Source organism: Anomaloglossus baeobatrachus, chromosome 5 (genome assembly GCF_048569485.1).
Source record: "Anomaloglossus baeobatrachus isolate aAnoBae1 chromosome 5, aAnoBae1.hap1, whole genome shotgun sequence".
In the NCBI taxonomy this organism is placed as follows: domain Eukaryota; kingdom Metazoa; phylum Chordata; class Amphibia; order Anura; family Aromobatidae; genus Anomaloglossus; species Anomaloglossus baeobatrachus.
In genome coordinates this window covers 562,123,575-562,151,237 of record NC_134357.1, presented here as the reverse complement: position 1 = coordinate 562,151,237, position 27,663 = coordinate 562,123,575, and the positions used below count along the sequence as shown (strand labels likewise).

The window sequence follows — 27,663 nt, the reverse complement described above, 5'->3', positions numbered from 1 at the left end:
ACTCCTCTTCTCCTCAAGGTCATATCTACCTTCTGTCCCAGGCAGAAACCCAAACCATATCTGAGTACATCAAAGAAAATATAGTGGGGGATTTATCCAGAAATCTTCCACCCAAGCTGCAGCTGGTTTCTTCTTTGTAAAGAAATAGGATGGCTTTCTCTGGCCCTTTATTGACTAGAGGGATGTCAATGAAATCATGATCTAGAATAAATATCAGCTGTCCCTCATACCAGAATTGTTTGATCATCTCAGAGGCTCCATAAGCTTGACTAAACTCGATCTTCAAGAAGTGTATAACCTGATCCGCTTATGCCAGGGGGACAAATGGAAGACCGCTTTTAACACCAGGAACGGTCATTGTGAGTATTGAGTAATGCCGTTTGGGCTCAGCAATATCCCTGCGGTCTTCCAAGAATTTGTAAATTACATTTTCTGTGATCTTATCTACTCGTGTGGTAGTATGCCTTGATGACATCTTGGTGTTCTCACCTGATCTGTCCACACACAGGAGGAAAGTCAACCAGGTCCTGCAGAGGCTTAGGGAAAACTAGGGAAAACGCTAAGTTTGAGAAGTGCGTGTTCTAGCATATTTCCTTTCCTGGGTATCATAATCTCTGAACCTGGGTTGAGGATGGATCCTGAGAAGACGTCTGTGATTCTTAAGTGGCCTCGTCCAAATGGTGTGAAGTCTATCCAACAGTTTCTGGGTTTCGCTAACTACCACCGTCAATTTTATATTACATTTCTCATCTCTAACGGCCATGATTTCTACCTTGATCTGCTTGGGTGCTAATCTGAAGGAGTAGACTCCAAAGGCTGAGATCGCCTTAATCTCCCTGAAGCAGGAATATTCATCAGATACTGCGTTGCATAGTCCTAAGGCTAAAAAACAGTTCTTTTTGGATGTGGATATTTCTTCCTCTGTGGCAGGGGCAGTCCTTATGCATAAATCCTCTACCTGGAAATAGTAACCTGCTGTTTCTTTTCCAAGGCCTTCTCTTCGCCAGAACGCAACTATTCGATTGGAGATCAAATGTTGTTGGCGATTAAGATAGTTTTGGAGGAGTGGCGATATTTACATATATTCCCCAACCATAAGAACATAGGCTGAATCCATGCCAAGCTAGGTGGTCGTTGTTCTTTGTCCGTTTTAACTTTGTCCTCCATTTTTGGCCAGCGGACAAGAACATCAAAGCGGATGCATGGTACAGGTCCTTTTTATCAACTGACTAAGAGGAGCCTCAACATATCATTAATCCCTCTAGGATACTTACTGTGGCACTGGTAAATTTATCTTGTTTTCGTTCTTGAAAGACCTTTGTCACAGAGGTTAACAGGAAGCTAGCTCTATAGTGGGGTCACTCGTCTAAGTTGGCTGCTCATGCTGGGCTTCCATCAGATCAGTTACTACCACTTCCTGTGCTGCCCGCTCCCTGGCAGCATATTGTAATGGACTTCATCACAGACCTTCTGGTATACTCCGGTTACTCCATCATCTGGGTGGTGGTGGATGAATTTTCTAAAATGGCCCACTTTAGTCCCTTGTCTGGTCTTCCATCTGCTCTAGTACTCGTTGAGAAGTTCACTCAGCATATTTGCCGCCTGCGTGGTCTACCGCTCTACAGCGTATCACCCAGAGGGCATCCAGTTTACTTCCCGGTTCTGGAGGGCTACCTGCAAGTTGCTGAATGTCTACTGGGACTACTGCCTACCAACCTTAATTCAACGGTCAAGTGGAGTGTGTCAACAAAGTCCTTACCTACTTCCTGCGCCACTTTGTCATTTCTCACCACAGGGACTGGTCAAGCTTTTGCCTTGGCCAAAGTTGTCGTACAACAACCATTTGAGCAACGCATCGGCCCTTTTTCATTGTGTATGGTCATCAGCCCAACATCCCTTTCCCTGTGGGCATTACTTTGGAGATCCCTGTGGTCACCAACTTCGCTAAAAGTTTCTCCAAAATCTGGGAAAACACCAGAGCCACACTGATGAAATTGCCCAAAAGCATGAAGAGGCATGCAGATATGAGATGTCTGGACCCACCTATGGCTCTAATCAAGATATATCCATCTCAAAGTGTCTTCCTACAAGTTGGATCCCTGCTACATTGGACCTTTCAAGGTTCTTAAACAAATGAATGTTGTCTCTTACAAGTTGAAGCTTCTGACCTCATAACGTATACCTACGTGTGTCACAGCCTGATATGATTTCAAGAGGGGATCAGAAGTTCACAGCATATTATTGATCGCATATCCCCTTTAGTGCCTGTTCATTGTTTACCTTGCGGTGGAGTGTATTTAATGCCATCTGATACTGAAGGGGTTAAGGTGCAATTCCATTCTACACGTATTTAAAAGGTAGTTGTAATCTCAGCTGCAGCCACTCCATTCTGCTATAAATATCCGCTCCTCACTCATCCCTATGCTGGCTATAGCTCATTCCTATGCTGTTCATCTTGAAGGAGCTTGACTCTGCAGAGATGTGGAGTTGTTACTGTTGCAGCTGCGAAGTTCCTGCTGAAGAAATCTTGAAGATCTTTTTGTTGTCTTTCCCCACCTGTTTGCCTTACCTACCCATGGTTGTCTTATTGCAGTGGCAAGATTGGCGTCTCAATGGTCTTCAATACCCAGGGTGAGTTCTGTGGAGCTACTGAAGGGAAGAGTGGGCAAAGATCGCCAATTGTAGATCTGCCGTGAGATGGGCTCTGGCTCAAAAAACACTGAATGCTGTCATACATTCAAAGGTTATTTCAAGACAGTATTAGTTTATGGTTTTGCAAACTTATGCAACCACATTATTTTAGCTTTTTATTTTTCCATTCAAACAGACTTCAGTTAGTTTCTCCAAGTATTTCTAGATATTATAGACGACATTACAGGTGGAAAAAGTTCTGAAATTACTCATCTTGGTAGGATTTCTTACATGGTAAAAACCTGGCATTTTATCAATTTCAATGGCTGCTCACTTTCCCAGTCCCACGTGCTCGCTGCCTGGAAGTAACTCTAGACTCTGATCTCTCTTTCAAGCCACACATCCAACCCCTTCTCCACCTCCTGCCACCTCCAACTCAAAAATATTTCCCGGATCTGTACATTCCTTTCCGAAGAAGCTGCAAAAACCATAGTACATGCCCATATTATCTCCAGCCTTGATTATTGCAACCTCCAACCTCCTCCTGCTCTGTGGCCTCCCTTTTAACAGTCTAGCACCCCTACAATCTATTCTAAACTATGCAGCCCGACTAATCCACCTGTCCCTCCACTACTCTTTGACCTCTCCTCTCTGCCAATCCCTTCACTGGCTTCCCATTGCCCAACGACTCCAGTTCAAAACCCTAACCATCACCTACAAAGCCATCCTCAACCTGTCTCCTCCTTACATCTGTGACCTAGTCTCCCTGTACGTACCTGCACGTAACCGTCGATCCTCACAGGATCTCCTTCTCTACTCCCCGCTCATCTCCTCTTCCCACCATCGCATCCAAGATTTCTCCCATGCCTCCCCCATACTCTGGAATGCTCTGCCACAACATATCAGACTCTCGCCTACCCTGACACGCTTCAAAAGGACCCTGAAGACCCACCTTTTCCGACAAGCCTACAACCTGCCGTAACCATCAGTCTGATATAGCGCCACACGACCAGCTGTACCCTCACCTACTGTATCCTCCCTTGTAGACTGTGAGCCCTCGCGGGCAGGGTCCTCTCTCCTCCTGTACCTGTCTGTCCCTTGTATTGTTTATGATTATTGTACTTTGTCCCTATAATGTATACCCATTTCACATGTAAAGCACCATGGAATAAATGGCGCTATAATAATAATAAATAATAATGATTATGGCTTACAGCCAATGAAAACCCAAAATAATAGAAAAGGCCTGGCTCACTAGGAGGGGAAGAAAAGATTCAGGTGCTCAGAAAATATAAGTCCAGTAGATGTAGAGAATCCGGCACACAAAATAAAGTTGATTCCAAAGATAATATTTCGTTTGAATATATTTTTTTATTATTATTGTTCTTGTGGGGATATCAAAAAGACATGCGTGAACAAGTCCAACGTTTCGACCAAAACCTTTGGTCTGTTTCAAGGACTGTGAGACATAAAACAATATATCAAAAAACAGAAAATTACATAAAGTAAATAAAGTAAAACATACAGTCACAATAGGAACTGTTTTCATCTATAGAAAGAACAAAAATTGAATCACCCAATGGTGAAAGGAAAAACTGGGATTACAATAAGTTTCTCCACAAGAAGTCACAATATTTATGAAATTGAATGCAATATTTCATTTCAAAAGTATTTGTACATCATATTTATAATGAAAAGAAAAAAGGATGATATTAAGGAAGTTACTGAGTAAATAACACAAACCTCAAAGGGTTATGGTATGGTGTGTATCGCGTAGAATATTCACTCGCATAGATTTAATGCATATCACTCTTATATAGCCTATGACCAAAAGAGGGATAAATCAGGAATAGCATGAGTAGAGTAAAATACACAACTGGAGATAAAGTCATGTGAGTCATCAAAAGAAAAGGATAATGACACTGTAGGGGATAAGTGTAATTACCTTAATACCCTCACATAAATGATAGGATGACAATCGTCCTCTTATTTGACTTGTTAGGAAGCTGTATAACTAATGACACGGATGTTATACATAAGATATATGTCTTTGCAAAGAGCATGAGTGGTAAATTGAATGTATTAATGTAGAAAATATGCGTATATATACGTAGATGGTCGTCTAACCATCCGAGATGGGAGAAAATAGTGTCTCCAACGTCTCTTATATAAAATGGGATTGTGAGCAAAAACAACACCAAGCATTGATTAAATCCATAGGTTTGAACACCTGTGACTCATGATCTAGAACATGTATAAAGAAAAAATACAGGGTGAATAGCTGTCACATTACCAATTAGCATATCAGTATGATGGAAATGTCTGTATAGATAACAAACAAAACAAAGTAAAAGGAGTCACCTGTAAAGGGGTTGTCTATGTCTGGCGCAAAGAAAGCCTGAGGCAGGTACAATAAGGCACCTGAGTATAGATGAGGTAAGATATTATGACACGAACCGGTCTATTTATTATGAACTAAAATGATACAGTGCTTACCCAGAGGATGAGATTATTGGAAAAAGGTCCTGGGTATGATCATGGGGCCTGTGTACAGAAGGCGATAAAAGGGTTACGTGCCAAAGTTATATGTGAAGCCGATGAGGCCTAGCTAAGATCATACCTTGTGCCTGTTCCTTGTGGTCGCCGTGTCTAGAGGTGCCTGGAGGTGGCCGGTGACCTGCCACGTGTGGGTTATATGGGCTGTGAAATAGATGGAGCCGCCTGTGTATTTTCTGTTTGTGAGCTGGAATGAGGCTTGGAACACATGACGCGTAGGCGCCTCCCGGGGTATCTGGAGGGCGCATGCGCGGAAGGCGGAACCAAGCGTCACAGTGAGGGGAGGTGATGACCAGTGGAGCACATATCGCGCCCGCAGCGGGCAACGCATGCGCAGCAGGCACTCCACATGGCGTGTGTAATGGGAAACATAAAGACAGAGCGGTGGATGGGATGTATCATGCGCAGGCGCAGCCCGACCTTCAGGCAGCGCGTGCGCAGAAGACAGCACAACCACGGCGTGTATAGTATGGGGTAGAAGTATGATAGGAAGATGGAATAAGTCTCACGCATGCATCGTCAAATAATTGGCGGCGCATGCGCAAAAGTGAACCATCTAAAAGTACATAAAGAAACAGTATAGCCAGCGTGTACAGGTATAACCATCCAGTGAAACAGCAGGAACAGGGATGCCCGGGTGCTTGTGATTCGCAGCGAGATGAAGGTGAGGTCAGGTAGGATGGGCCTAAAAGGAGAGGGAAGGAAAGAACACAATTAGAAAAACGTAGATGATATACATGTATCCATGATATGCATTTGGCAATATATCAGCTTTACATTACATGAGTAATTCAGGTAATAAAATATTTACTGATCATGAGAAGCATCTGTTAAGGACGAAGTCATATATCTGTGAAAGGGAACAGATTAAATGAGGACAACAGTAATAGTGCGATATATCATAGATGGAAATCTCAATGAAAAGTCTCATATTCCCTATTAAGACCCCTGGGTTCGAGGGTCTGTAGGGTATGTATCCAATATGCTTCCCTTTGTTTGAGCCTTTGTATCCTATTACCCCCTCGTCTTAAGGGGGATACATGCTCTATGATTTGATATCGAAGCTGTGCTACAGAATGATGCATCCCATCCACCGCTCTGTCTTTATGTTTCCCATTACACACGCCATGTGGAGTGCCTGCTGCGCATGCGTTGCCCGCTGCGGGCGGCGCGTGCGCGATATGCGCTCCACTGGTCATCACCTCCCCTCACTGTGACGCTTGGTTCCGCCTTCCGCGCATGCGCCCTCCGGATACCCCGGGAGGCGCCTGCGCGTCATGCGTTCCAAGCCTCATTCCAGCCCACAAACAGGAAATACACAGGCGGCTCCATCTATTTCACAGCCCATATAACCCACACGTGGCAGGTCACCCGCCACCTCCAGGCACCTCTAGAGACGGCGACCACAAGGAACAGGCACACGGTATGATCTTAGCTAGGCCTCATCGGCTTCACATATAACTTTGGCACGTAACCCTTTTATCGCCTTCTGTACACAGGCCCCATGATCATACCCAGGACCTTTTTCCAATAATCTCACCCTCTGGGTAAGCACTATATCATTTTAGTTCATAATAAATAGACCGGTTCGTGTCATAATATCTTACCTCATCTATACTCAGGTGCCTTATTGTACCTGCCTCAGGCTTTCTTTGCGCCAGACATAGACAACCCCTTTACAGGTGACTCCTTTTACTTTGTTTTGTTTGTTATCTATACAGACATTTCCATCATACTGATATGCTAATTGGTAATGTGACAGCTATTCACCCTGTATTTTTTCTTTATACATGTTCTAGATCATGAGTCACAGGTGTTCAAACCTATGGATTTAATCAATGCTAGGTGTTGTTTTTGCTCACAATCCCATTTTATATAAGAGACGTTGGAGACACTATTTTCTCCCATCTCGGATGGTTAGACGACCATCTACGTATATATACGCATATTTTCTACATTAATACATTCAATTTACCACTCATGCTCTTTGCAAAGACATATATCTTATGTATAACATCCGTGTCATTAGTTATACAGCTTCCTAACAAGTCAAATAAGAGGACGATTGTCATCCTATCATTTATGTGAGGGTATTAAGGTAATTACACTTATCCCCTACAGTGTCATTATCCTTTTCTTTCTATGACTCACATGACTTTATCTCCAGTTGTGTATTTTACTCTACTCATGCTATTCCTGATTTATCCCTCTTTTGGTCATAGGCTATATAAGAGTGATATGCATTAAATCTATGCGAGTGAATATTCTACGCGATACACACCATACCATAACCCTTTGAGGTTTGTGTTATTTACTCAGTAACTTCCTTAATATCATCCTTTTTTCTTTTCATTATAAATATGATGTACAAATACTTTTGAAATGAAATATTGCATTCAATTTCATAAATATTGTGACTTCTTGTGGAGAAACTTATTGTAATCCCAGTTTTTCCTTTCACCATTGGGTGATTCAATTTTTGTTTCTATAGATGAAAACAGTTCCTATTGTGACTGTATGTTTTACTTTATTTACTTTATGTAATTTTCTGTTTTTTGATATATTGTTTTATGTCTCACAGTCCTTGAAACAGACCAAAGGTTTTGGTCGAAAAGTTGGACTTGTTCACGCATGTCTTTTTGATATCCCCACAAGAACAATAATAATAAAAAATATATTCAAACGAAATATTATGTTTGGACTCAACTTTATTTTGTGTGCCGGATTCTCTACATCTAATGAAAACCCAAAAGTCATTATCTCAGAAAATTAGAATATTTTATAACACCAACTGAAAAAATTATTTTAAACTCATGAAATGTTGGTGCCTACTGAAGAGCATGTACAGTAAATGCTTCAGTACTTGGTCGGGCTCCTTTTGCATGAATTACTGCATCAATGCAGCGTGGCATGGAGGTGATCAGCCTGTCGCACTGTTGAGGTGTTATGGAAGCCCAGGTTGCTTTGATAGCAGCCTTCAGCTTGTTTGCATTGTTGGGTCTGGTGTCCCTCATCTTTTTTTTTTACAATACCCCATAGATTCTCTATGGGGTTTATGTCAGGCCAGTTTGCTGGCCAATCAAGCACAGTGATACTGTGGTTAGTAAACCAGTTATTGGTACTTTTGGCAGTGTGGACAGGTACCAAGTCCTGCTGAAAATGACATTTCCATCTCCGAAAAGCTTGTTGGTCTGAGATAAGCATGAAATGCTCTAAAATTTCCTGGTAGATGATTGTGCTGACTTTAGTCTTGATAAGACACAGTGGAGCTACACCAGCAGATGACATGGCTCCTCAAACCATCACTGATTCTGGAAACTTCACACTAACCCTCAAATAGCTTCACTCTTCCTCCAGACTCTGGGACTTTGATTTCCGAATGAAATGCAAAATTTACTTTCATCTGAAAACACCTTGGACCACTCAGCAACAGTCCAGTTCTTTTTCTCCTTGAACCAGGTAAGACGCTTCTGGCGTTGTCTATTGGTCATGAGTTGCTTTTGACACAAGAAATGCGACAGTTGTAGTCCATGTCCTAGATACGTCTGTGTGTGGTGGCTCTTGAAGCACTGACTCCAGCACCAGTCCACTCCTTGTGTATCGCCACCAAATTTTTGAATGGCCTTTTCTTAACAATCCTTTCAAGGCTGTGGTTATCCTGGTTGCTTGTGCACCTTTTTCTACCACACTTTTTCCTTCCACTTAACTTTCCATTATTATGCTTGGATACAAAACTCTGAACAGCCATATTCTTTAGCAATGACCTTTTGCTGCTTACCCTCCTTCTGGAGTGTGTCAATGACTGCCTTCTGGATATCTGTCTTCTCCAGTCTTCCCCATGAATGATTAGACTACTGAACCAGACTAAGGGACCATTTTAAACACTTAGGAGGCCTTTGCAGATGGTTTGTGGTAATTATTCTAATTTCATGAGATAATGACTTTTGGGGTTTTATTGGTTGTAAGCCATAATCATCAACATTAACAGAAATAAACATGTGAAATAATCCCTCTGTGTGTAATGACTCTATAGAATATATCATAAACACGTGAAGTAGATCACTCTGTGTGTAATGACTCAATATATGTGTGTTTTTGTACTGAACAACTGGAATAAATTAAGTTTTAGATGATATTCTAATTTATTGAGATGCACCTGTCCATTTATTTTTATGAAATATGTGTTCATTTTGCAATAGTTTTTACATTTTTCATGTTAATTCCATATCAGGATATGGAAACTCAAAAGGCATAATTTTATATGGGACGTGTTCATTCCACTATAAACTGCACATTCCCCGTGTCTAGGATGTACGGGAAACCTCATACACCTTATTTTTAGGATAATAAGTTTTGTTCCTTCTTCTTAGAAGACCCTGATAAAGCAGCCACAGCCGGTGACTGAGAAGAATCTGTGACTTCTCTGCATTTAGTGGTCACTACTCACCTGGGCGGTTATCTGTAGGAATCTCCTCTTTACTCCGCTCATCACCCCTCACATATGTCTCTGTAGTATTAATATAGGTCAGATCTTCCCCCTGAAACAAATATTGTAAAAGTCACAGACAGATGGAGAAGTCCCATCTATGATCAGCTCTAATCCTGCCATCTCCACCGCTCTCATTACACAAGTATAACACATATAATACTGGAGGATAAAACAAGACTGAGCACAAGACCTTCACAGCCGTCTACACATCATAGGGAGATTTCATGGCCCCTTCTCTCCATCTACCTGATGATCCTGAGGAACATCGGGATCTTCTTGTTTACAGTCCTGTGGGAGAAGAGGACGGGGACATCTCTCTGGTGTTGTCCTCTTACTGGATAGAACTGGAGGAGACACATACAGGGACTGAATTCATTCCTTACATACAGATAATTATAGGCCGTGTGTATTTAGTCCTGTCTATTACCTGGTGATGTGAGGGGCTGGGGAGCCTCCATCATGACGTCCTTGTACAGATCTTTGTGTCCTTCTAAATACTCCCACTCCTCCATGGAGAAATAGACGGTGACGTCCTGACACCTTATAGGAACCTGACACATACAATGATACCGTCACCCCCGATCCCTTCATAGCGTTACTGTATAATGTCCCAGCATTCCCAGCAGTGTCACCTCTCCAGTCAGCAGCTCAATCATCTTGTAGGTGAGTTCTAGGATCTTCTGGTCATTGATGTCCTCATGTATCGGGGGGTGAGGCCCCGTGATTGGGCTCAGGGGTCTTCCCCATCCCTCAGACACAGGGGCCTGACAGCGCTCACTAGAGGTCTTCTTCACTACTGTGTAATCCTGGTTATGGAGAGACACAGTAAGAAATCTCACTCCAGACATTTCCAGAGTCCTCACCTCTCCAGTTCTGTCCATCTGTTATTCCCATAGATAAGAATGACGTCATCAGAATCTCTCACCTCTCCAGTAAGCCGGAAGAGGATCTCTAGGGTGAGGTGTAATATCCTCTCCGCCATCTTGTCACTGTCCATATCCATCCTTCACGGGGCAATCAGGAGAATTCTCTTCTATAGAAGATCTCCACTGAGAGGATCCGATATTGTAGGGACCTGAATGGGGAGAAGATGATTATGTAACATCATAAAGAATCCGCTGTAATAATGCAATTACTGGAGATAATAAGGGGAAACAAATGAGGAGACAGATCGTGTAGATTGTGTGTGGAGGGAAATATAAGGTTAATATCCGGTCAGGACGGATCCTCAGTGATTGAGGTCACAGTGATGTCACCATCACAAAAGTTACAGACAATAAAGGGCCACAGCGATCACGTGTCATACATAGTGACATCACGGCTGTGACCAGTGACGTAGCTGCAGTGATGTCATTAGAGACTGAAGGAAACAGGAACATCAGCCCGAGAACAACACATCTGCACTTATATAATTGTACTGCTGCGCCCCCTGTGCACTCTCCACAGCAGAGGATGTCGGGGAGAAGGGTCCAGACTGTCGGATTCTCCACAGTCAGATCTTTTACTTCCAGAAAATAAACAGCGGCCGGATGATTCTGTCAGCAGAGAATAGAGAACACAGGAGCCGACAGCCGAGTGTTCCTGTATATGGGATAAACCACCGAGCGACCGATTGTTCTCCCCCCAGCATCTAATGTGTATGGAGCCTGAGCCCAGTAATGGGGATTCTCCGCCTGGGCTGGTGACAGTAACTGGCAAGTGCTGGGGCTCTGAACAGACGGGGCCCACTCGCCATTGGAAAGAACGGTGATCAGTTCTGCGGCCCCATGGCAAATTTCTGGGCACCGCAGTGTTCGAGTCGCCAGCCGCATTTTGCTGGGTGACAGCTCCACCAGCACTTGTGCGATCACTGCTGAATGCTCTGTGCATTGAAGTTCACCTGTGGGCGGACTTAGTACGTGATGCACTCCTGTGTCATAGATGAAGAGGAGCCGCAGCGCCAGCATCCCTCAGAGGTGTCTGTTCAGCCCCCACAGCAACTTGTATGCCTCCCGAGAGCCGTCTGCCCCAGCATCATGTATGCCCCACAGAGCTGTCTGCTCCCAGCAATGTATATGCCCACCAGAGCTGTCTGCCATCCAGAAATGTGTATGCCCGCAGAGCTGTCTGCTCTCTCCCATGCAACATGTATCCCCCATCCAGAGATGTCTGCCCAGCCCCCCAGCAACATGTATGCCCCAGAGCTTTCTGCCCCTCCCAGCAAAATGTATGCCCCCGCAGCTGTAAAATGTAAATTTCTAATACTTTGATGAAAACCCTTTGTTGGCAATGACGGCCTGAAGTCTTGACCTCATGGCCATCACCAGACGCTGTTTTTCCTCCTTGTTAATGCTCTGCCGGCCTTTACTGGAGCGGTTTTCAGTTGCTGTTTGTTTGTGGCCTGAAGTTTAATCTTAAAAAGTGAAATGCGTCTGTATTGGGTTTACATCAGGTGATTACTCGGCCATTCCAGAATATTCCACTTCTTTGCTTTAATAAACTCCTGGGTTGCTTTGGCTTTATGTTTTCGGTCATTGTCCATCTGTATTATGAATCACCGACAAATCAGTTGGGCTGGATTTGAGCACACAGTGTCTCTGAAAACCGCAGAATTCATACATCTGCTTCTGCCCTGTGTCACATCATCAATAAATACTAGGGAAACAGTGCCGTTGCCAGCCATGCATGCCCAGCTGTCACACTTCCGCTTTTGATCATGATCGACCATCACACTGCCTCCGCCGTGTGTTACAGATAATGTAGTATGCTTTGGCTCATGAGCTGTATCATGCCCAGCCATCACACTGCCTCCGCCGTGTGTTACAGATGATGGGGTGTGCTTTGGATCATGAACTGTATCATGCCCGGCCATCACACTGCCTCCGCCGTGTGTTACAGATGATGTGGTGTGCTTTGGATCATGAGCTGTATCATGCCCGGCCATCACACTGCCCCCACCGTGTGTTACAGATGATATGGTATGCTTTGGATCATGAACTGTATCATGCCCGGCCATTACACTGCCTCCGCCGTGTGTTACAGATAATGTGGTGTGCTTTGGATCATGAACTGTATCATGCCTGGAAATCACACTGCGTCCGCCGTGTGTTACACATGATGTGGTGTGCTGTGGATCATGAGCTCTACCATGCCCAGCCATCACACTGCCTCCGCCATGTGTTACAGATGATGTGGTGTGCTGTGGATCATGAGCTCTACCATGCCTGGCCATCACACTGCCTCCGCCGTGTGTTACACATGATGTGGTGTGCTTTGGATCATGAGCTCTACCATGCCCGGCCATCACACTGCCTCCGCCGGATCCCCTCTGCATTTTGAGTCCAAGCACGACTCATTTACCGGACTCCTACTAGCAGTACTCTATATCTCGCCACCCCAGGGCGCCACATAGACTTCGAGGATATACAGAGATTCGGCTTGAAGTCCCGATTCTAACGATGTAGGGGGTGTATGGCTGAGACGCACGGTAATATCATAACTGTGTATATTACGGAGCAAGCAGTATGCTCTCCCGCTGTGACTAGCTTCCTTTTGGTTTTGCCAAGTCCCTGTCCACTCTCTTTGATGAATGGACACAACCCCCCAGGGGGTCTTCCTCTCCCTTTGTTGTAAAGGCCTGCCAAGACACCTAATCTCCATATCATAGGAGATTGCCTTTGGATGTGTACTGGGATTTGACACCAGAGAAGGGAGGGGGGGTGACTTCAGGAGAGCTGACTGACATGACTGAACATCATAATTTATCGTCATATCTCCGGATTCCCCTCACACCTCCCCCCTTTAGAGGGAGCTAGGGGGCAGCACACTCCGGTGTTCCCCTGTGCGCCCGTCTGCGACCTCTCATATCTCCGGATTCCCCTCACACAGATCATTTATAAAGATGTTAAACTGCACAGGGCCCAGGACAGAGCCTTGCGGCCCCCGCTTTTGACTTTCCTCCAGGTTGATGTGTATCCATTTAGTATTACTCTTTGCACCCGATGATTAAGCCAGTTGTGAATCCATCTGATTTTTTATCGATTCCATACTTGATCATTTGTTCAATGAGGATGTTATGTGATACTTTATCAAATGCCTTACTGAAGTCAAGATATACTAAATCCACAGCATTCCCCTTGTCCAACCATTCAGTGACCGTTATAGAAGGAAATCAGGTTGGTCTGACAAGATTTATTGGTCTTAAAGCCGTGGGGCTCTGGGTAATTAATTCCTTCCCATCCAGGTACCTAAGTAAATGTTGTTTGACAAGTTGCTCAAAGATTTTTCCTGTTATGGAGGTCAGGCTTACTGGCCTGTAATTTCCTGGATCCTCCTTTTCCCCCTTTTTGTAGATAGGAACGACATTTGGCCTTTTCCAATCTAGAGGGATCACTCCTGTTTCCCGTGACTTATTGACAATTATGGCAGTGGTATTATTACTTCCTTAGCTATCTCAAGACTCTAGGGCGTAAATTATCTGGACCTGGGGACTTTGTTTCCTTTAACTTGGCTAAGTGTTCTAATACCAATGCTTTGCTTACTGTCAACTTGAACTCCTCCTGACCATCATTTCTATAATGATTATCATTTATGCTTGCATTAGTTTTTTGGAGACGACAGATACGAAATACAAATTTAGTAGTTCCACCTGCTGTTCCACCTTGTTGACTGTTTCACCTTTTTGATTCTGCAGGACTGCAATGGTCTCCTTCACTTTTCATTTGCTTTTGACTTAACCCCAAATCCTCTTACTTTACTCTTGGCCTCTTTTGCAAGTATAATGGAGCCAGGACTCGGCGCATGCGCAGATTGAACTCTTGCCTCAAGAACTCATCTGTGCACACTCTACCTACCAGTCCATTGATCTCCCAGCAGAGAATTTACGGAAAATGGTGCCCGGAAGTGGTGCGTGCACAGATGAGATCTCGTCATTGAGCAAATAGCTCAATCTGCGCACGCATCGACTCTGGGTGTCATTTCTTTGAAGCCCGCACCGCCAACAGTTTCTGGATACAATTGCCTCACAGCTCCCACAGCAAGCATCCGGGACACCCACAGCACCGCCTGCAGCATCACCCTACTCCAACACCGCCCCAGCCTCCTGAGACCTCAATCCATCACCGCTACGTCCACCCCCCGGTAAGACATAAGATACCACCAGATTATAAGACGGACCCCATATTTTTTTCTATAAATTTGGGGTGCATCTTATAATCATCCATTGCGTCTTATAAAATCAAAAATACGGTAATCTATTAAGTCAGAAAGACATTTTGGCTAAAACTAAAGAACGACAGATATGTGCTCCATGTTTGTACGTTTTAGAGAGCATACACATTCAGAGACTACAGCTAAGGGCAGATTCACACCTGCATATCGCTTCTGATGTGAGAGCATCGGATGCGATATGCTAATGACCTTCGGCTCCTGATCTGCTACGTGTGTGAGCCTGAGCCGAGTTTCAAGCAAATGTGGTCTGTTTCTGAGATCAAATGACAGCTCCAGTGGAGAGGGAGGGATTAATCTCCCCATCTCCTCCATTGCCAGTCTGTGCGTATATCGCACTGCACTTGGATAACATCCAAGTGCAGTCCGATGTTTCTCTCGCACCCATAGATTTGTATGGGTGTGAATGACACGGCTCTCGCAGACAATCGCAGTATGCTGAGATTTTTTTCCTCAGTCTGTTAGGGCTGAGGAAAAACTCACAGATCTGAGCTGCAGCATTGTTTTAAATAGGGCTGAGTGCAATGTGAGATTCTCACATTGCACTTGTGCGAGTGACTCTGCCCTTAAAGTTTAACTAGATTAATAAATCTCGGAAGAGAAAAACACTCAGGTGACCCAAAAATGTTTTGGTTTGCTGGTCTTGAAGTATTGAAACCTCTATCGAGATGTGGAGATGGCCACAAAGCACTTTTACAAAAAGAGGCATTCTGGATAATAAATTCAAATGCATAGGGCCCCTAAGGGTTAAATGATAGATCATTTCTGGCCAATTTTATTCAGGCCGCAGAAAAAGGAAAAAACTATCATGGCTATTTACATATGTCAATTAATTGCCTCCGATAGAAGACTTGTTTGTTCATTTATTTTAATGGTTGTCAGTATTTGTATCACATTGAAGTCATGTGAAGTGCTCACCTTTGTCAGGTATTGAATTCTATTGAGCACGTCAGCCTAGAGGTGGACCCATAGAAGCACCGATCGGCACAAAGTTGCCGTCCTCCTGCTCAGTGCTCCTGTTTGCACCATCTGTGGCTGCTGTTTTCACACGCCTAGGTCAATAAGAGAAGAAAACTTTTACGATTGAAGTGTGCCGCTGCTGTATTGTGTTCCTGGATTACTGCTTTACCCATTCCTGAGTTTGACAAGCAGAGCACCTCCAGTTTCAGCCAGAAAGTCCTGCGGAGCAGTCAGGATTGCGGTAAGTGAGACCCTTGGCTGCCGGGTGGTGCTGCAGATGTGCTACTTTCTTGTTAGACTTCATCTTCCATAGCTATTCCTGAACCTATGCAAGTAGACCAAATGAAGTTGGCTAAAACACCGCCAAGAGGTCCATCGCCTCGAAGAAAAGTGCTTCTACTGTGGCAGTCCTGAACATCTAATCCACTCCTGTTCAAAGAAATCGAGAAACCTTCCAAGCCTAGGGTCTGATGGAGAGGCTACCCTGGGCAAGAGAATCTGTTCTCTGCCTGTGTCAGTGGCCATTTCCTGTGGTAACACCCGGCTCACCTATCTGAGTTTTATCTGGATTCCGAATCCGCAGGAAACGTCATGCAACAGGCGGGGTTGAACTGGTATCAGATTCCCATTAAATGTCTCCAAAGTCCCATGGTGTTGTCATCTGTTGATGTGAAAGCCTTGTCTGAGAATGATCAATTCATTACTGAGCTGGTGGAACTTCAGGTGCATTCAATGTTGCATTTGGAAAAGATCACCTATGTGCTACCCTTCCTGTCCCATTCTTTACTTCTGGGTCTGCCATGGCACGAGACAATCTTGGATTGGAGGTCAGAAGAAGTGCTTCATGGGGTCCAGTCTTGCCACGAGAAATGTCTTTTTCCCACCGTCCTCCTCGACCGCCGGCTACTCCGTCAAACTACTGAGTTTGCCACCTGCTTATTGGTCTTACACGGATGTCTTTGATAAGAAGGAAGCATAGACTCTACCTCCTGAAGACCATGTGATTGTCTTATAGATCTACTTCCCAGTTCCACTCCTCTTCTCCTCAAGGTCATATCTACCTTCTGTCCCAGGCAGAAACCCAAACCATATCTGAGTACATCAAAGAAAATATAGTGGGGGATTTATCCAGAAATCTTCCACCCAAGCTGCAGCTGGTTTCTTCTTTGTAAAGAAATAGGATGGCTTTCTCTGGCCCTGTATTGACTAGAGGGATGTCAATGAAATCATGATCTAGAATAAATATCAGCTGTCCCTCATACCAGAATTGTTTGATCATCTCAGAGGCTCCATAAGCTTGACTAAACTCGATCTTCAAGAAGTGTATAACCTGATCCGCTTATGCCAGGGGGACAAATGGAAGACCGCTTTTAACACCAGGAACGGTCATTGTGAGTATTGAGTAATGCCGTTTGGGCTCAGCAATATCCCTGCGGTCTTCCAAGAATTTGTAAATTACATTTTCTGTGATCTTATCTACTCGTGTGGTAGTATGCCTTGATGACATCTTGGTGTTCTCACCTGATCTGTCCACACACAGGAGGAAAGTCAACCAGGTCCTGCAGAGGCTTAGGGAAAACTAGGGAAAACGCTAAGTTTGAGAAGTGCGTGTTCTAGCATATTTCCTTTCCTGGGTATCATAATCTCTGAACCTGGGTTGAGGATGGATCCTGAGAAGACGTCTGTGATTCTTAAGTGGCCTCGTCCAAATGGTGTGAAGTCTATCCAACAGTTTCTGGGTTTCGCTAACTACCACCGTCAATTTTATATTACATTTCTCATCTCTAACGGCCATGATTTCTACCTTGATCTGCTTGGGTGCTAATCTGAAGGAGTAGACTCCAAAGGCTGAGATCGCCTTAATCTCCCTGAAGCAGGAATATTCATCAGATACTGCGTTGCATAGTCCTAAGGCTAAAAAACAGTTCTTTTTGGATGTGGATATTTCTTCCTCTGTGGCAGGGGCAGTCCTTATGCATAAATCCTCTACCTGGAAATAGTAACCTGCTGTTTCTTTTCCAAGGCCTTCTCTTCGCCAGAACGCAACTATTCGATTGGAGATCAAATGTTGTTGGCGATTAAGATAGTTTTGGAAGAGTGGCGATATTTACATATATTCCCCAACCATAAGAACATAGGCTGAATCCATGCCAAGCTAGGTGGTCGTTGTTCTTTGTCCGTTTTAACTTTGTCCTCCATTTTTGGCCAGCGGACAAGAACATCAAAGCGGATGCATGGTACAGGTCCTTTTTATCAACTGACTAAGAGGAGCCTCAACATATCATTAATCCCTCTAGGATACTTACTGTGGCACTGGTAAATTTATCTTGTTTTCGTTCTTGAAAGACCTTTGTCACAGAGGTTAACAGGAAGCTAGCTCTATAGTGGGGTCACTCGTCTAAGTTGGCTGCTCATGCTGGGCTTCCATCAGATCAGTTACTACCACTTCCTGTGCTGCCCGCTCCCTGGCAGCATATTGTAATGGACTTCATCACAGACCTTCTGGTATACTCCGGTTACTCCATCATCTGGGTGGTGGTGGATGAATTTTCTAAAATGGCCCACTTTAGTCCCTTGTCTGGTCTTCCATCTGCTCTAGTACTCGTTGAGAAGTTCACTCAGCATATTTGCCGCCTGCGTGGTCTACCGCTCTACAGCGTATCACCCAGAGGGCATCCAGTTTACTTCCCGGTTCTGGAGGGCTACCTGCAAGTTGCTGAATGTCTACTGGGACTACTGCCTACCAACCTTAATTCAACGGTCAAGTGGAGTGTGTCAACAAAGTCCTTACCTACTTCCTGCGCCACTTTGTCATTTCTCACCACAGGGACTGGTCAAGCTTTTGCCTTGGCCAAAGTTGTCGTACAACAACCATTTGAGCAACGCATCGGCCCTTTTTCATTGTGTATGGTCATCAGCCCAACATCCCTTTCCCTGTGGGCATTACTTTGGAGATCCCTGTGGTCACCAACTTCGCTAAAAGTTTCTCCAAAATCTGGGAAAACACCAGAGCCACACTGATGAAATTGCCCAAAAGCATGAAGAGGCATGCAGATATGAGATGTCTGGACCCACCTATGGCTCTAATCAAGATATATCCATCTCAAAGTGTCTTCCTACAAGTTGGATCCCTGCTACATTGGACCTTTCAAGGTTCTTAAACAAATGAATGTTGTCTCTTACAAGTTGAAGCTTCTGACCTCATAACGTATACCTACGTGTGTCACAGCCTGATATGATTTCAAGAGGGGATCAGAAGTTCACAGCATATTATTGATCGCATATCCCCTTTAGTGCCTGTTCATTGTTTACCTTGCGGTGGAGTGTATTTAATGCCATCTGATACTGAAGGGGTTAAGGTGCAATTCCATTCTACACGTATTTAAAAGGTAGTTGTAATCTCAGCTGCAGCCACTCCATTCTGCTATAAATATCCGCTCCTCACTCATCCCTATGCTGGCTATAGCTCATTCCTATGCTGTTCATCTTGAAGGAGCTTGACTCTGCAGAGATGTGGAGTTGTTACTGTTGCAGCTGCGAAGTTCCTGCTGAAGAAATCTTGAAGATCTTTTTGTTGTCTTTCCCCACCTGTTTGCCTTACCTACCCATGGTTGTCTTATTGCAGTGGCAAGATTGGCGTCTCAATGGTCTTCAATACCCAGGGTGAGTTCTGTGGAGCTACTGAAGGGAAGAGTGGGCAAAGATCGCCAATTGTAGATCTGCCGTGAGATGGGCTCTGGCTCAAAAAACACTGAATGCTGTCATACATTCAAAGGTTATTTCAAGACAGTATTAGTTTATGGTTTTGCAAACTTATGCAACCACATTATTTTAGCTTTTTATTTTTCCATTCAAACAGACTTCAGTTAGTTTCTCCAAGTATTTCTAGATATTATAGACGACATTACAGGTGGAAAAAGTTCTGAAATTACTCATCTTAGTAGGATTTCTTACATGGTAAAAACCTGGCATTTTATCAATTTCAATGGCTGCTCACTTTCCCAGTCCCACGTGCTCGCTGCCTGGAAGTAACTCTAGACTCTGATCTCTCTTTCAAGCCACACATACAACCCCTTCTCCACCTCCTGCCACCTCCAACTCAAAAATATTTCCCGGATCTGTACATTCCTTTCCGAAGAAGCTGCAAAAACCATAGTACATGCCCATATTATCTCCCGCCTTGATTATTGCAACCTCCAACCTCCTCCTGCTCTGTGGCCTCCCTTTTAACAGTCTAGCACCCCTACAATCTATTCTAAACTATGCAGCCCGACTAATCCACCTGTCCCTCCACTACTCTTTGACCTCTCCTCTCTGCCAATCCCTTCACTGGCTTCCCATTGCCCAACGACTCCAGTTCAAAACCCTAACCATCACCTACAAAGCCATCCTCAACCTGTCTCCTCCTTACATCTGTGACCTAGTCTCCCTGTACGTACCTGCACGTAACCGTCGATCCTCACAGGATCTCCTTCTCTACTCCCCGCTCATCTCCTCTTCCCACCATCGCATCCAAGATTTCTCCCATGCCTCCCCCATACTCTGGAATGCTCTGCCACAACATATCAGACTCTCGCCTACCCTGACACGCTTCAAAAGGACCCTGAAGACCCACCTTTTCCGACAAGCCTACAACCTGCCGTAACCATCAGTCTGATATAGCGCCACACGACCAGCTGTACCCTCACCTACTGTATCCTCCCTTGTAGACTGTGAGCCCTCGCGGGCAGGGTCCTCTCTCCTCCTGTACCTGTCTGTCCCTTGTATTGTTTATGATTATTGTACTTTGTCCCTATAATGTATACCCATTTCACATGTAAAGCACCATGGAATAAATGGCGCTATAATAATAATAAATAATAATGATTATGGCTTACAGCCAATGAAAACCCAAAATAATAGAAAAGGCCTGGCTCACTGGGAGGGGAAGAAAAGATTCAGGTGCTCAGAAAATATAAGTCCAGTAGATGTAGAGAATCCGGCACACAAAATAAAGTTGATTCCAAAGATAATATTTCGTTTGAATATATTTTTTTATTATTATTGTTCTTGTGGGGATATCAAAAAGACATGCGTGAACAAGTCCAACGTTTCGACCAAAACCTTTGGTCTGTTTCAAGGACTGTGAGACATAAAACAATATATCAAAAAACAGAAAATTACATAAAGTAAATAAAGTAAAACATACAGTCACAATAGGAACTGTTTTCATCTATAGAAAGAACAAAAATTGAATCACCCAATGGTGAAAGGAAAAACTGGGATTACAATAAGTTTCTCCACAAGAAGTCACAATATTTATGAAATTGAATGCAATATTTCATTTCAAAAGTATTTGTACATCATATTTATAATGAAAAGAAAAAAGGATGATATTAAGGAAGTTACTGAGTAAATAACACAAACCTCAAAGGGTTATGGTATGGTGTGTATCGCGTAGAATATTCACTCGCATAGATTTAATGCATATCACTCTTATATAGCCTATGACCAAAAGAGGGATAAATCAGGAATAGCATGAGTAGAGTAAAATACACAACTGGAGATAAAGTCATGTGAGTCATCAAAAGAAAAGGATAATGACACTGTAGGGGATAAGTGTAATTACCTTAATACCCTCACATAAATGATAGGATGACAATCGTCCTCTTATTTGACTTGTTAGGAAGCTGTATAACTAATGACACGGATGTTATACATAAGATATATGTCTTTGCAAAGAGCATGAGTGGTAAATTGAATGTATTAATGTAGAAAATATGCGTATATATACGTAGATGGTCGTCTAACCATCCGAGATGGGAGAAAATAGTGTCTCCAACGTCTCTTATATAAAATGGGATTGTGAGCAAAAACAACACCTAGCATTGATTAAATCCATAGGTTTGAACACCTGTGACTCATGATCTAGAACATCTATAAAGGAGAAATACAGGGTGAATAGCTGTCACATTACCAATTAGCATATCAGTATGATGGAAATGTCTGTATAGATAACAAACAAAACAAAGTAAAAGGAGTCACCTGTAAAGGGGTTGTCTATGTCTGGCGCAAAGAAAGCCTGAGGCAGGTACAATAAGGCACCTGAGTATAGATGAGGTAAGATATTATGACACGAACCGGTCTATTTATTATGAACTAAAATGATACAGTGCTTACCCATAGGGTGAGATTATTGGAAAAAGGTCCTGGGTATGATCATGGGGCCTGTGTACAGAAGGCGATAAAAGGGTTAAGTGCCAAAGTTATATGTGAAGCCGATGAGGCCTAGCTAAGATCATACCTTGTGCCTGTTCCTTGTGGTCGCCGTGTCTAGAGGTGCCTGGAGGTGGCGGGTGACCTGCCACGTGTGGGTTATATGGGCTGTGAAATAGATGGAGCCGCCTGTGTATTTCCTGTTTGTGGGCTGGAATGAGGCTTGGAACGCATGACGCGCAGGCGCCTCCCGGGGTATCCGGAGGGCGCATGCGCGGAAGGCGGAACCAAGCGTCACAGTGAGGGGAGGTGATGACCAGTGGAGCGCATATCTCGCACGCGCCGCCCGCAGCGGGCAACGCATGCGCAGCAGGCACTCCACATGGCGTGTGTAATGGGAAACATAAAGACAGAGCGGTGGATGGGATGCATCATTCTGTAGCACAGCTTCGATATCAAATCATAGAGCATGTATCCCCCTTAAGACGAGGGGGTAATAGGATACAAAGGCTCAAACAAAGGGAAGCATATTGGATACATACCCTACAGACCCTCGAACCCAGGGGTCTTAATAGGGAATATGAGACTTTTCATTGAGATTTCCATCTATGATATATCGCACTATTACTGTTGTCCTCATTTAATCTGTTCTCTTTCACAGATATATGACTTCGTCCTTAACAGATGCTTCTCATGATCAGTAAATATTTTATTACCTGAATTACTCATGTAATGTAAAGCTGATATATTGCCAAATGCATATCATGGATACATGTATATCATCTACGTTTTTCTAATTGTGTTCTTTCCTTCCCTCTCCTTTTAGGCCCATCCTACCTGACCTCACCTTCATCTCGCTGCGAATCACAAGCACCCGGGCATCCCTGTTCCTGCTGTTTCACTGGATGGTTATACCTGTACACGCTGGCTATACTGTTTCTTTATGTACATTTAGATGGTTCACTTTTGCGCATGCGCCGCCAATTATTTGACGATGCATGCGTGAGACTTATTCCATCTTCCTATCATACTTCTACCCCATACTATACACGCCGTGGTTGTGCTGTCTTCTGCGCACGCGCTGCCTGAAGGTCGGGCTGCGCCTGCGCATGATACATCCCATCCACCGCTCTGTCTTTATGTTTCCCATTACACACGCCATGTGGAGTGCCTGCTGCGCATGCGTTGCCCGCTGCGGGCGCGATATGTGCTCCACTGGTCATCACCTCCCCTCACTGTGACGCTTGGTTCCGCCTTCCGCGCATGCGCCCTCCAGATACCCCGGGAGGCGCCTACGCGTCATGTGTTCCAAGCCTCATTCCAGCTCACAAACAGAAAATACAAAAGGCGGCTCCATCTATTTCACAGCCCATATAACCCACACGTGGCAGGTCACCGGCCACCTCCAGGCACCTCTAGACACGGCGACCACAAGGAACAGGCACAAGGTATGATCTTAGCTAGGCCTCATCGGCTTCACATATAACTTTGGCACGTAACCCTTTTATCGCCTTCTGTACACAGGCCACATGATCATACCCAGGACCTTTTTCCAATAATCTCACCCTCTGGGTAAGCACTATATCATTTTAGTTCATAATAAATAGACCGGTTCGTGTCATAATATCTTACCTCATCTATACTCAGGTGCCTTATTGTACCTGCCTCAGGCTTTCTTTGCGCCAGACATAGACAACCCCTTTACAGGTGACTCCTTTTACTTTGTTTTGTTTGTTATCTATACAGACATTTCCATCATACTGATATGCTAATTGGTAATGTGACAGCTATTCACCCTGTATTTCTCCTTTATACATGTTCTAGATCATGAGTCACAGGTGTTCAAACCTATGGATTTAATCAATGCTAGGTGTTGTTTTTGCTCACAATCCCATTTTATATAAGAGACGTTGGAGACACTATTTTCTCCCATCTCGGATGGTTAGACGACCATCTACGTATATATACGCATATTTTCTACATTAATACATTCAATTTACCACTCATGCTCTTTGCAAAGACATATATCTTATGTATAACATCCGTGTCATTGGTTATACAGTTTCCTAACAAGTCAAATAAGAGGACGATTGTCATCCTATCATTTATGTGAGGGTATTAAGGTAATTACACTTATCCCCTACAGTGTCATTATCCTTTTCTTTCTATGACTCACATGACTTTATCTCCAGTTGTGTATTTTACTCTACTCATGCCATTCCTGATTTATCCCTCTTTTGGTCATAGGCTATATAAGAGTGATATGCATTAAATCTATGCGAGTGAATATTCTACGCGATACACACCATACCATAACCCTTTGAGGTTTGTGTTATTTACTCAGTAACTTCCTTAATATCATCCTTTTTTCTTTTCATTATAAATATGATACTTTTGAAATGAAATATTGCATTCAATTTCATAAATATTGTGACTTCTTGTGGAGAAACTTATTGTAATCCCAGTTTTTCCTTTCACCATTGGGCGATTCAATTTTTGTTTCTATAGATGAAAACAGTTCCTATTGTGACTGTATGTTTTACTTTATTTACTTTATGTAATTTTCTGTTTTTTGATATATTGTTTTATGTCTCACAGTCCTTGAAACAGACCAAAGGTTTTGGTCGAAAAGTTGGACTTGTTCACGCATGTCTTTTTGATATCCCCACAAGAACAATAATAATAAAAAATATATTCAAACGAAATATTATCTTTGGAATCAACTTTATTTTGTGTGCCGGATTCTCTACATCTAATGAAAACCCAAAAGTCATTATCTCAGAAAATTAGAATATTTTATAACACCAACTGAAAAAATTATTTTAACCCCTTAACGACCGCGGGCCGTAAAATTACGTCCTAAATGACATAATCTTACTGCCCGCGGTCCTCCGGCGGCAGCATGCCGCGATCGGCACACATCTCAGCTGATTTTCACAGCTGAGATGTGTGCCTGCTAGGCACGAGCAGAATCGTTATCTGCTCGTGCCGATTAACCCCTTATATGGCGCTGTCAATACATGACAGCGCCATTATAAGCGCAATCGCGGTAAAGTTTTACTTACCGCCGAAACCGGAAGTCACGTGACGCGATCACGTGACTCCCGATAGTTGTCATGGTAGTACAGGGTCATGTGATGACTCCTGTACTACACATGAATTGGTTTCACTTTCGCTGTGCCCGGGGCACAGCAAAAGAGAAAGACAGCGTATCTGCTGTTTACAGCCTTCCAGCTGTGATCAGCAGATACTGCAGAGCGATCGGAATGCTGATCGCAATAGCCCCCTAGGGGGACTAGTAAAATAAAAAAAAAAAGTAAAAAAATAAGTTTTAAAAAATTAAAAAAAAACAAAAAAACCTAAAAGTTCAAATCACCCCCCATTCGCCCCATTGAAAATTAAAGGGTTAAAAAAATAAAAAATATACACACATTTGGTATCGCCGCGTTCAGAAACGCCCGATCTATCAAAATATAAAATCAATTAATCTGATCAGTAAACGGCGTAGCGGCAAAAAAATTCCAAACGCCAAAACGACGTTTTTTTGTCGCCACAACTTTTGCGCAAAATGCAATAAGAGGCGATCAAAACGTAGCATCTGCGCAAAAATGGTACCGTTAAAAACGTCAGCTCGAGACGCAAAAAATAAGCCGTCATTGAGCCTAAGATCCCGAAAAATGAGAACGCTACAGGTCACGGAATATGGCGTAAAACGTGCGCCACTTTTTTCGGACAAACTTCCGATTTTTTTTTAACCCCTTATATAAAAGTAAACCTATACATGTTTGGTGTCTACGAACTCGCACTGACCTGATGCATCACACCCACACATCAGTTTTACCATATAGTGAACACAGTGAATAAAATATCTCAAAAACCATAGTGCTATCGCACTTTTTTTGCAATTTTTCAGCATTTGGAATTTTTTTGCCATTTTCTAGTACACAATATGGTAAAACTGATGGTTTCATTTAAAAGTACAGCTCGTTCCGCAAAAAATGAGCCCTCACATGACCATATTGACTGAAAAATAAAAAAGTTACGTCTCTCAGAAAAAGAATGGCGAAAAAAAAAAACGGAAAGCGAAAAATCGGCCGGTCGTGAAAGGGTTAAACTCATGAAATGTTGGTGCCTACTGAAGAGCATGTACAGTAAATGCTTCAGTACTTGGTCGGGCTCCTTTTGCATGAATTACTGCATCAATGCAGCGTGGCATGGAGGTGATCAGCCTGTCGCACTGTTGAGGTGTTATGGAAGCCCAGGTTGCTTTGATAGCAGCCTTCAGCTTGTTTGCATTGTTGGGTCTGGTGTCCCTCATCTTTTTTTTTTACAATACCCCATAGATTCTCTATGGGGTTTATGTCAGGCCAGTTTGCTGGCCAATCAAGCACAGTGATACTGTGGTTAGTAAACCAGTTATTGGTACTTTTGGCAGTGTGGACAGGTACCAAGTCCTGCTGAAAATGACATTTCCATCTCCGAAAAGCTTGTTGGTCTGAGATAAGCATGAAATGCTCTAAAATTTCCTGGTAGATGATTGTGCTGACTTTAGTCTTGATAAGACACAGTGGAGCTACACCAGCAGATGACATGGCTCCTCAAACCATCACTGATTCTGGAAACTTCACACTAACCCTCAAATAGCTTCACTCTTCCTCCAGACTCTGGGACTTTGATTTCCGAATGAAATGCAAAATTTACTTTCATCTGAAAACACCTTGGACCACTCAGCAACAGTCCAGTTCTTTTTCTCCTTGAACCAGGTAAGACGCTTCTGGCGTTGTCTATTGGTCATGAGTTGCTTTTGACACAAGAAATGCGACAGTTGTAGTCCATGTCCTAGATACGTCTGTGTGTGGTGGCTCTTGAAGCACTGACTCCAGCAGCAGTCCACTCCTTGTGTATCGCCACCAAATTTTTGAATGGCCTTTTCTTAACAATCCTTTCAAGGCTGTGGTTATCCTGGTTGCTTGTGCACCTTTTTCTACCACACTTTTTCCTTCCACTTAACTTTCCATTATTATGCTTGGATACAAAACTCTGAACAGCCATATTCTTTAGCAATGACCTTTTGCTGCTTACCCTCCTTCTGGAGTGTGTCAATGACTGCCTTCTGGATATCTGTCTTCTCCAGTCTTCCCCATGAATGATTAGACTACTGAACCAGACTAAGGGACCATTTTAAACACTTAGGAGGCCTTTGCAGATGGTTTGTGGTAATTATTCTAATTTCATGAGATAATGACTTTTGGGGTTTTATTGGTTGTATGCCATAATCATCAACATTAACAGAAATAAACATGTGAAATAATCCCTCTGTGTGTAATGACTCTATAGAATATATCATAAACACGTGAAGTAGATCACTCTGTGTGTAATGACTCAATATATGTGTGTTTTTGTACTGAACAACTGGAATAAATTAAGTTTTAGATGATATTCTAATTTATTGAGATGCACCTGTCCATTTATTTTTATGAAATATGTGTTCATTTTGCAATAGTTTTTACATTTTTCATGTTAATTCCATATCAGGATATGGAAACTCAAAAGGCATAATTTTATATGGGACGTGTTCATTCCACTATAAACTGCACATTCCCCGTGTCTAGGATGTACGGGAAACC

General features: G+C 43.4%; 1 protein-coding gene across 1 annotated transcript in view; it reads right to left on the bottom strand.

Annotated features, from left to right (window-relative positions):
- The window catches only part of LOC142313020 (uncharacterized), a 43,072-nt gene that overhangs the window by 14,683 nt on the left and 726 nt on the right, over nt 1-27,663 (bottom strand). The window contains exons 4-7 of the mRNA XM_075352006.1: nt 17,646-17,887; nt 10,104-10,227; nt 9,923-10,020; nt 9,635-9,725 (exon numbers count right to left, since the gene is read on the bottom strand). Coding sequence (XP_075208121.1) covers nt 9,635-9,725; nt 9,923-10,020; nt 10,104-10,227; nt 17,646-17,887 — 555 coding nt within the window. The remainder of the gene's footprint in view (nt 1-9,634; nt 9,726-9,922; nt 10,021-10,103; nt 10,228-17,645; nt 17,888-27,663) is intronic.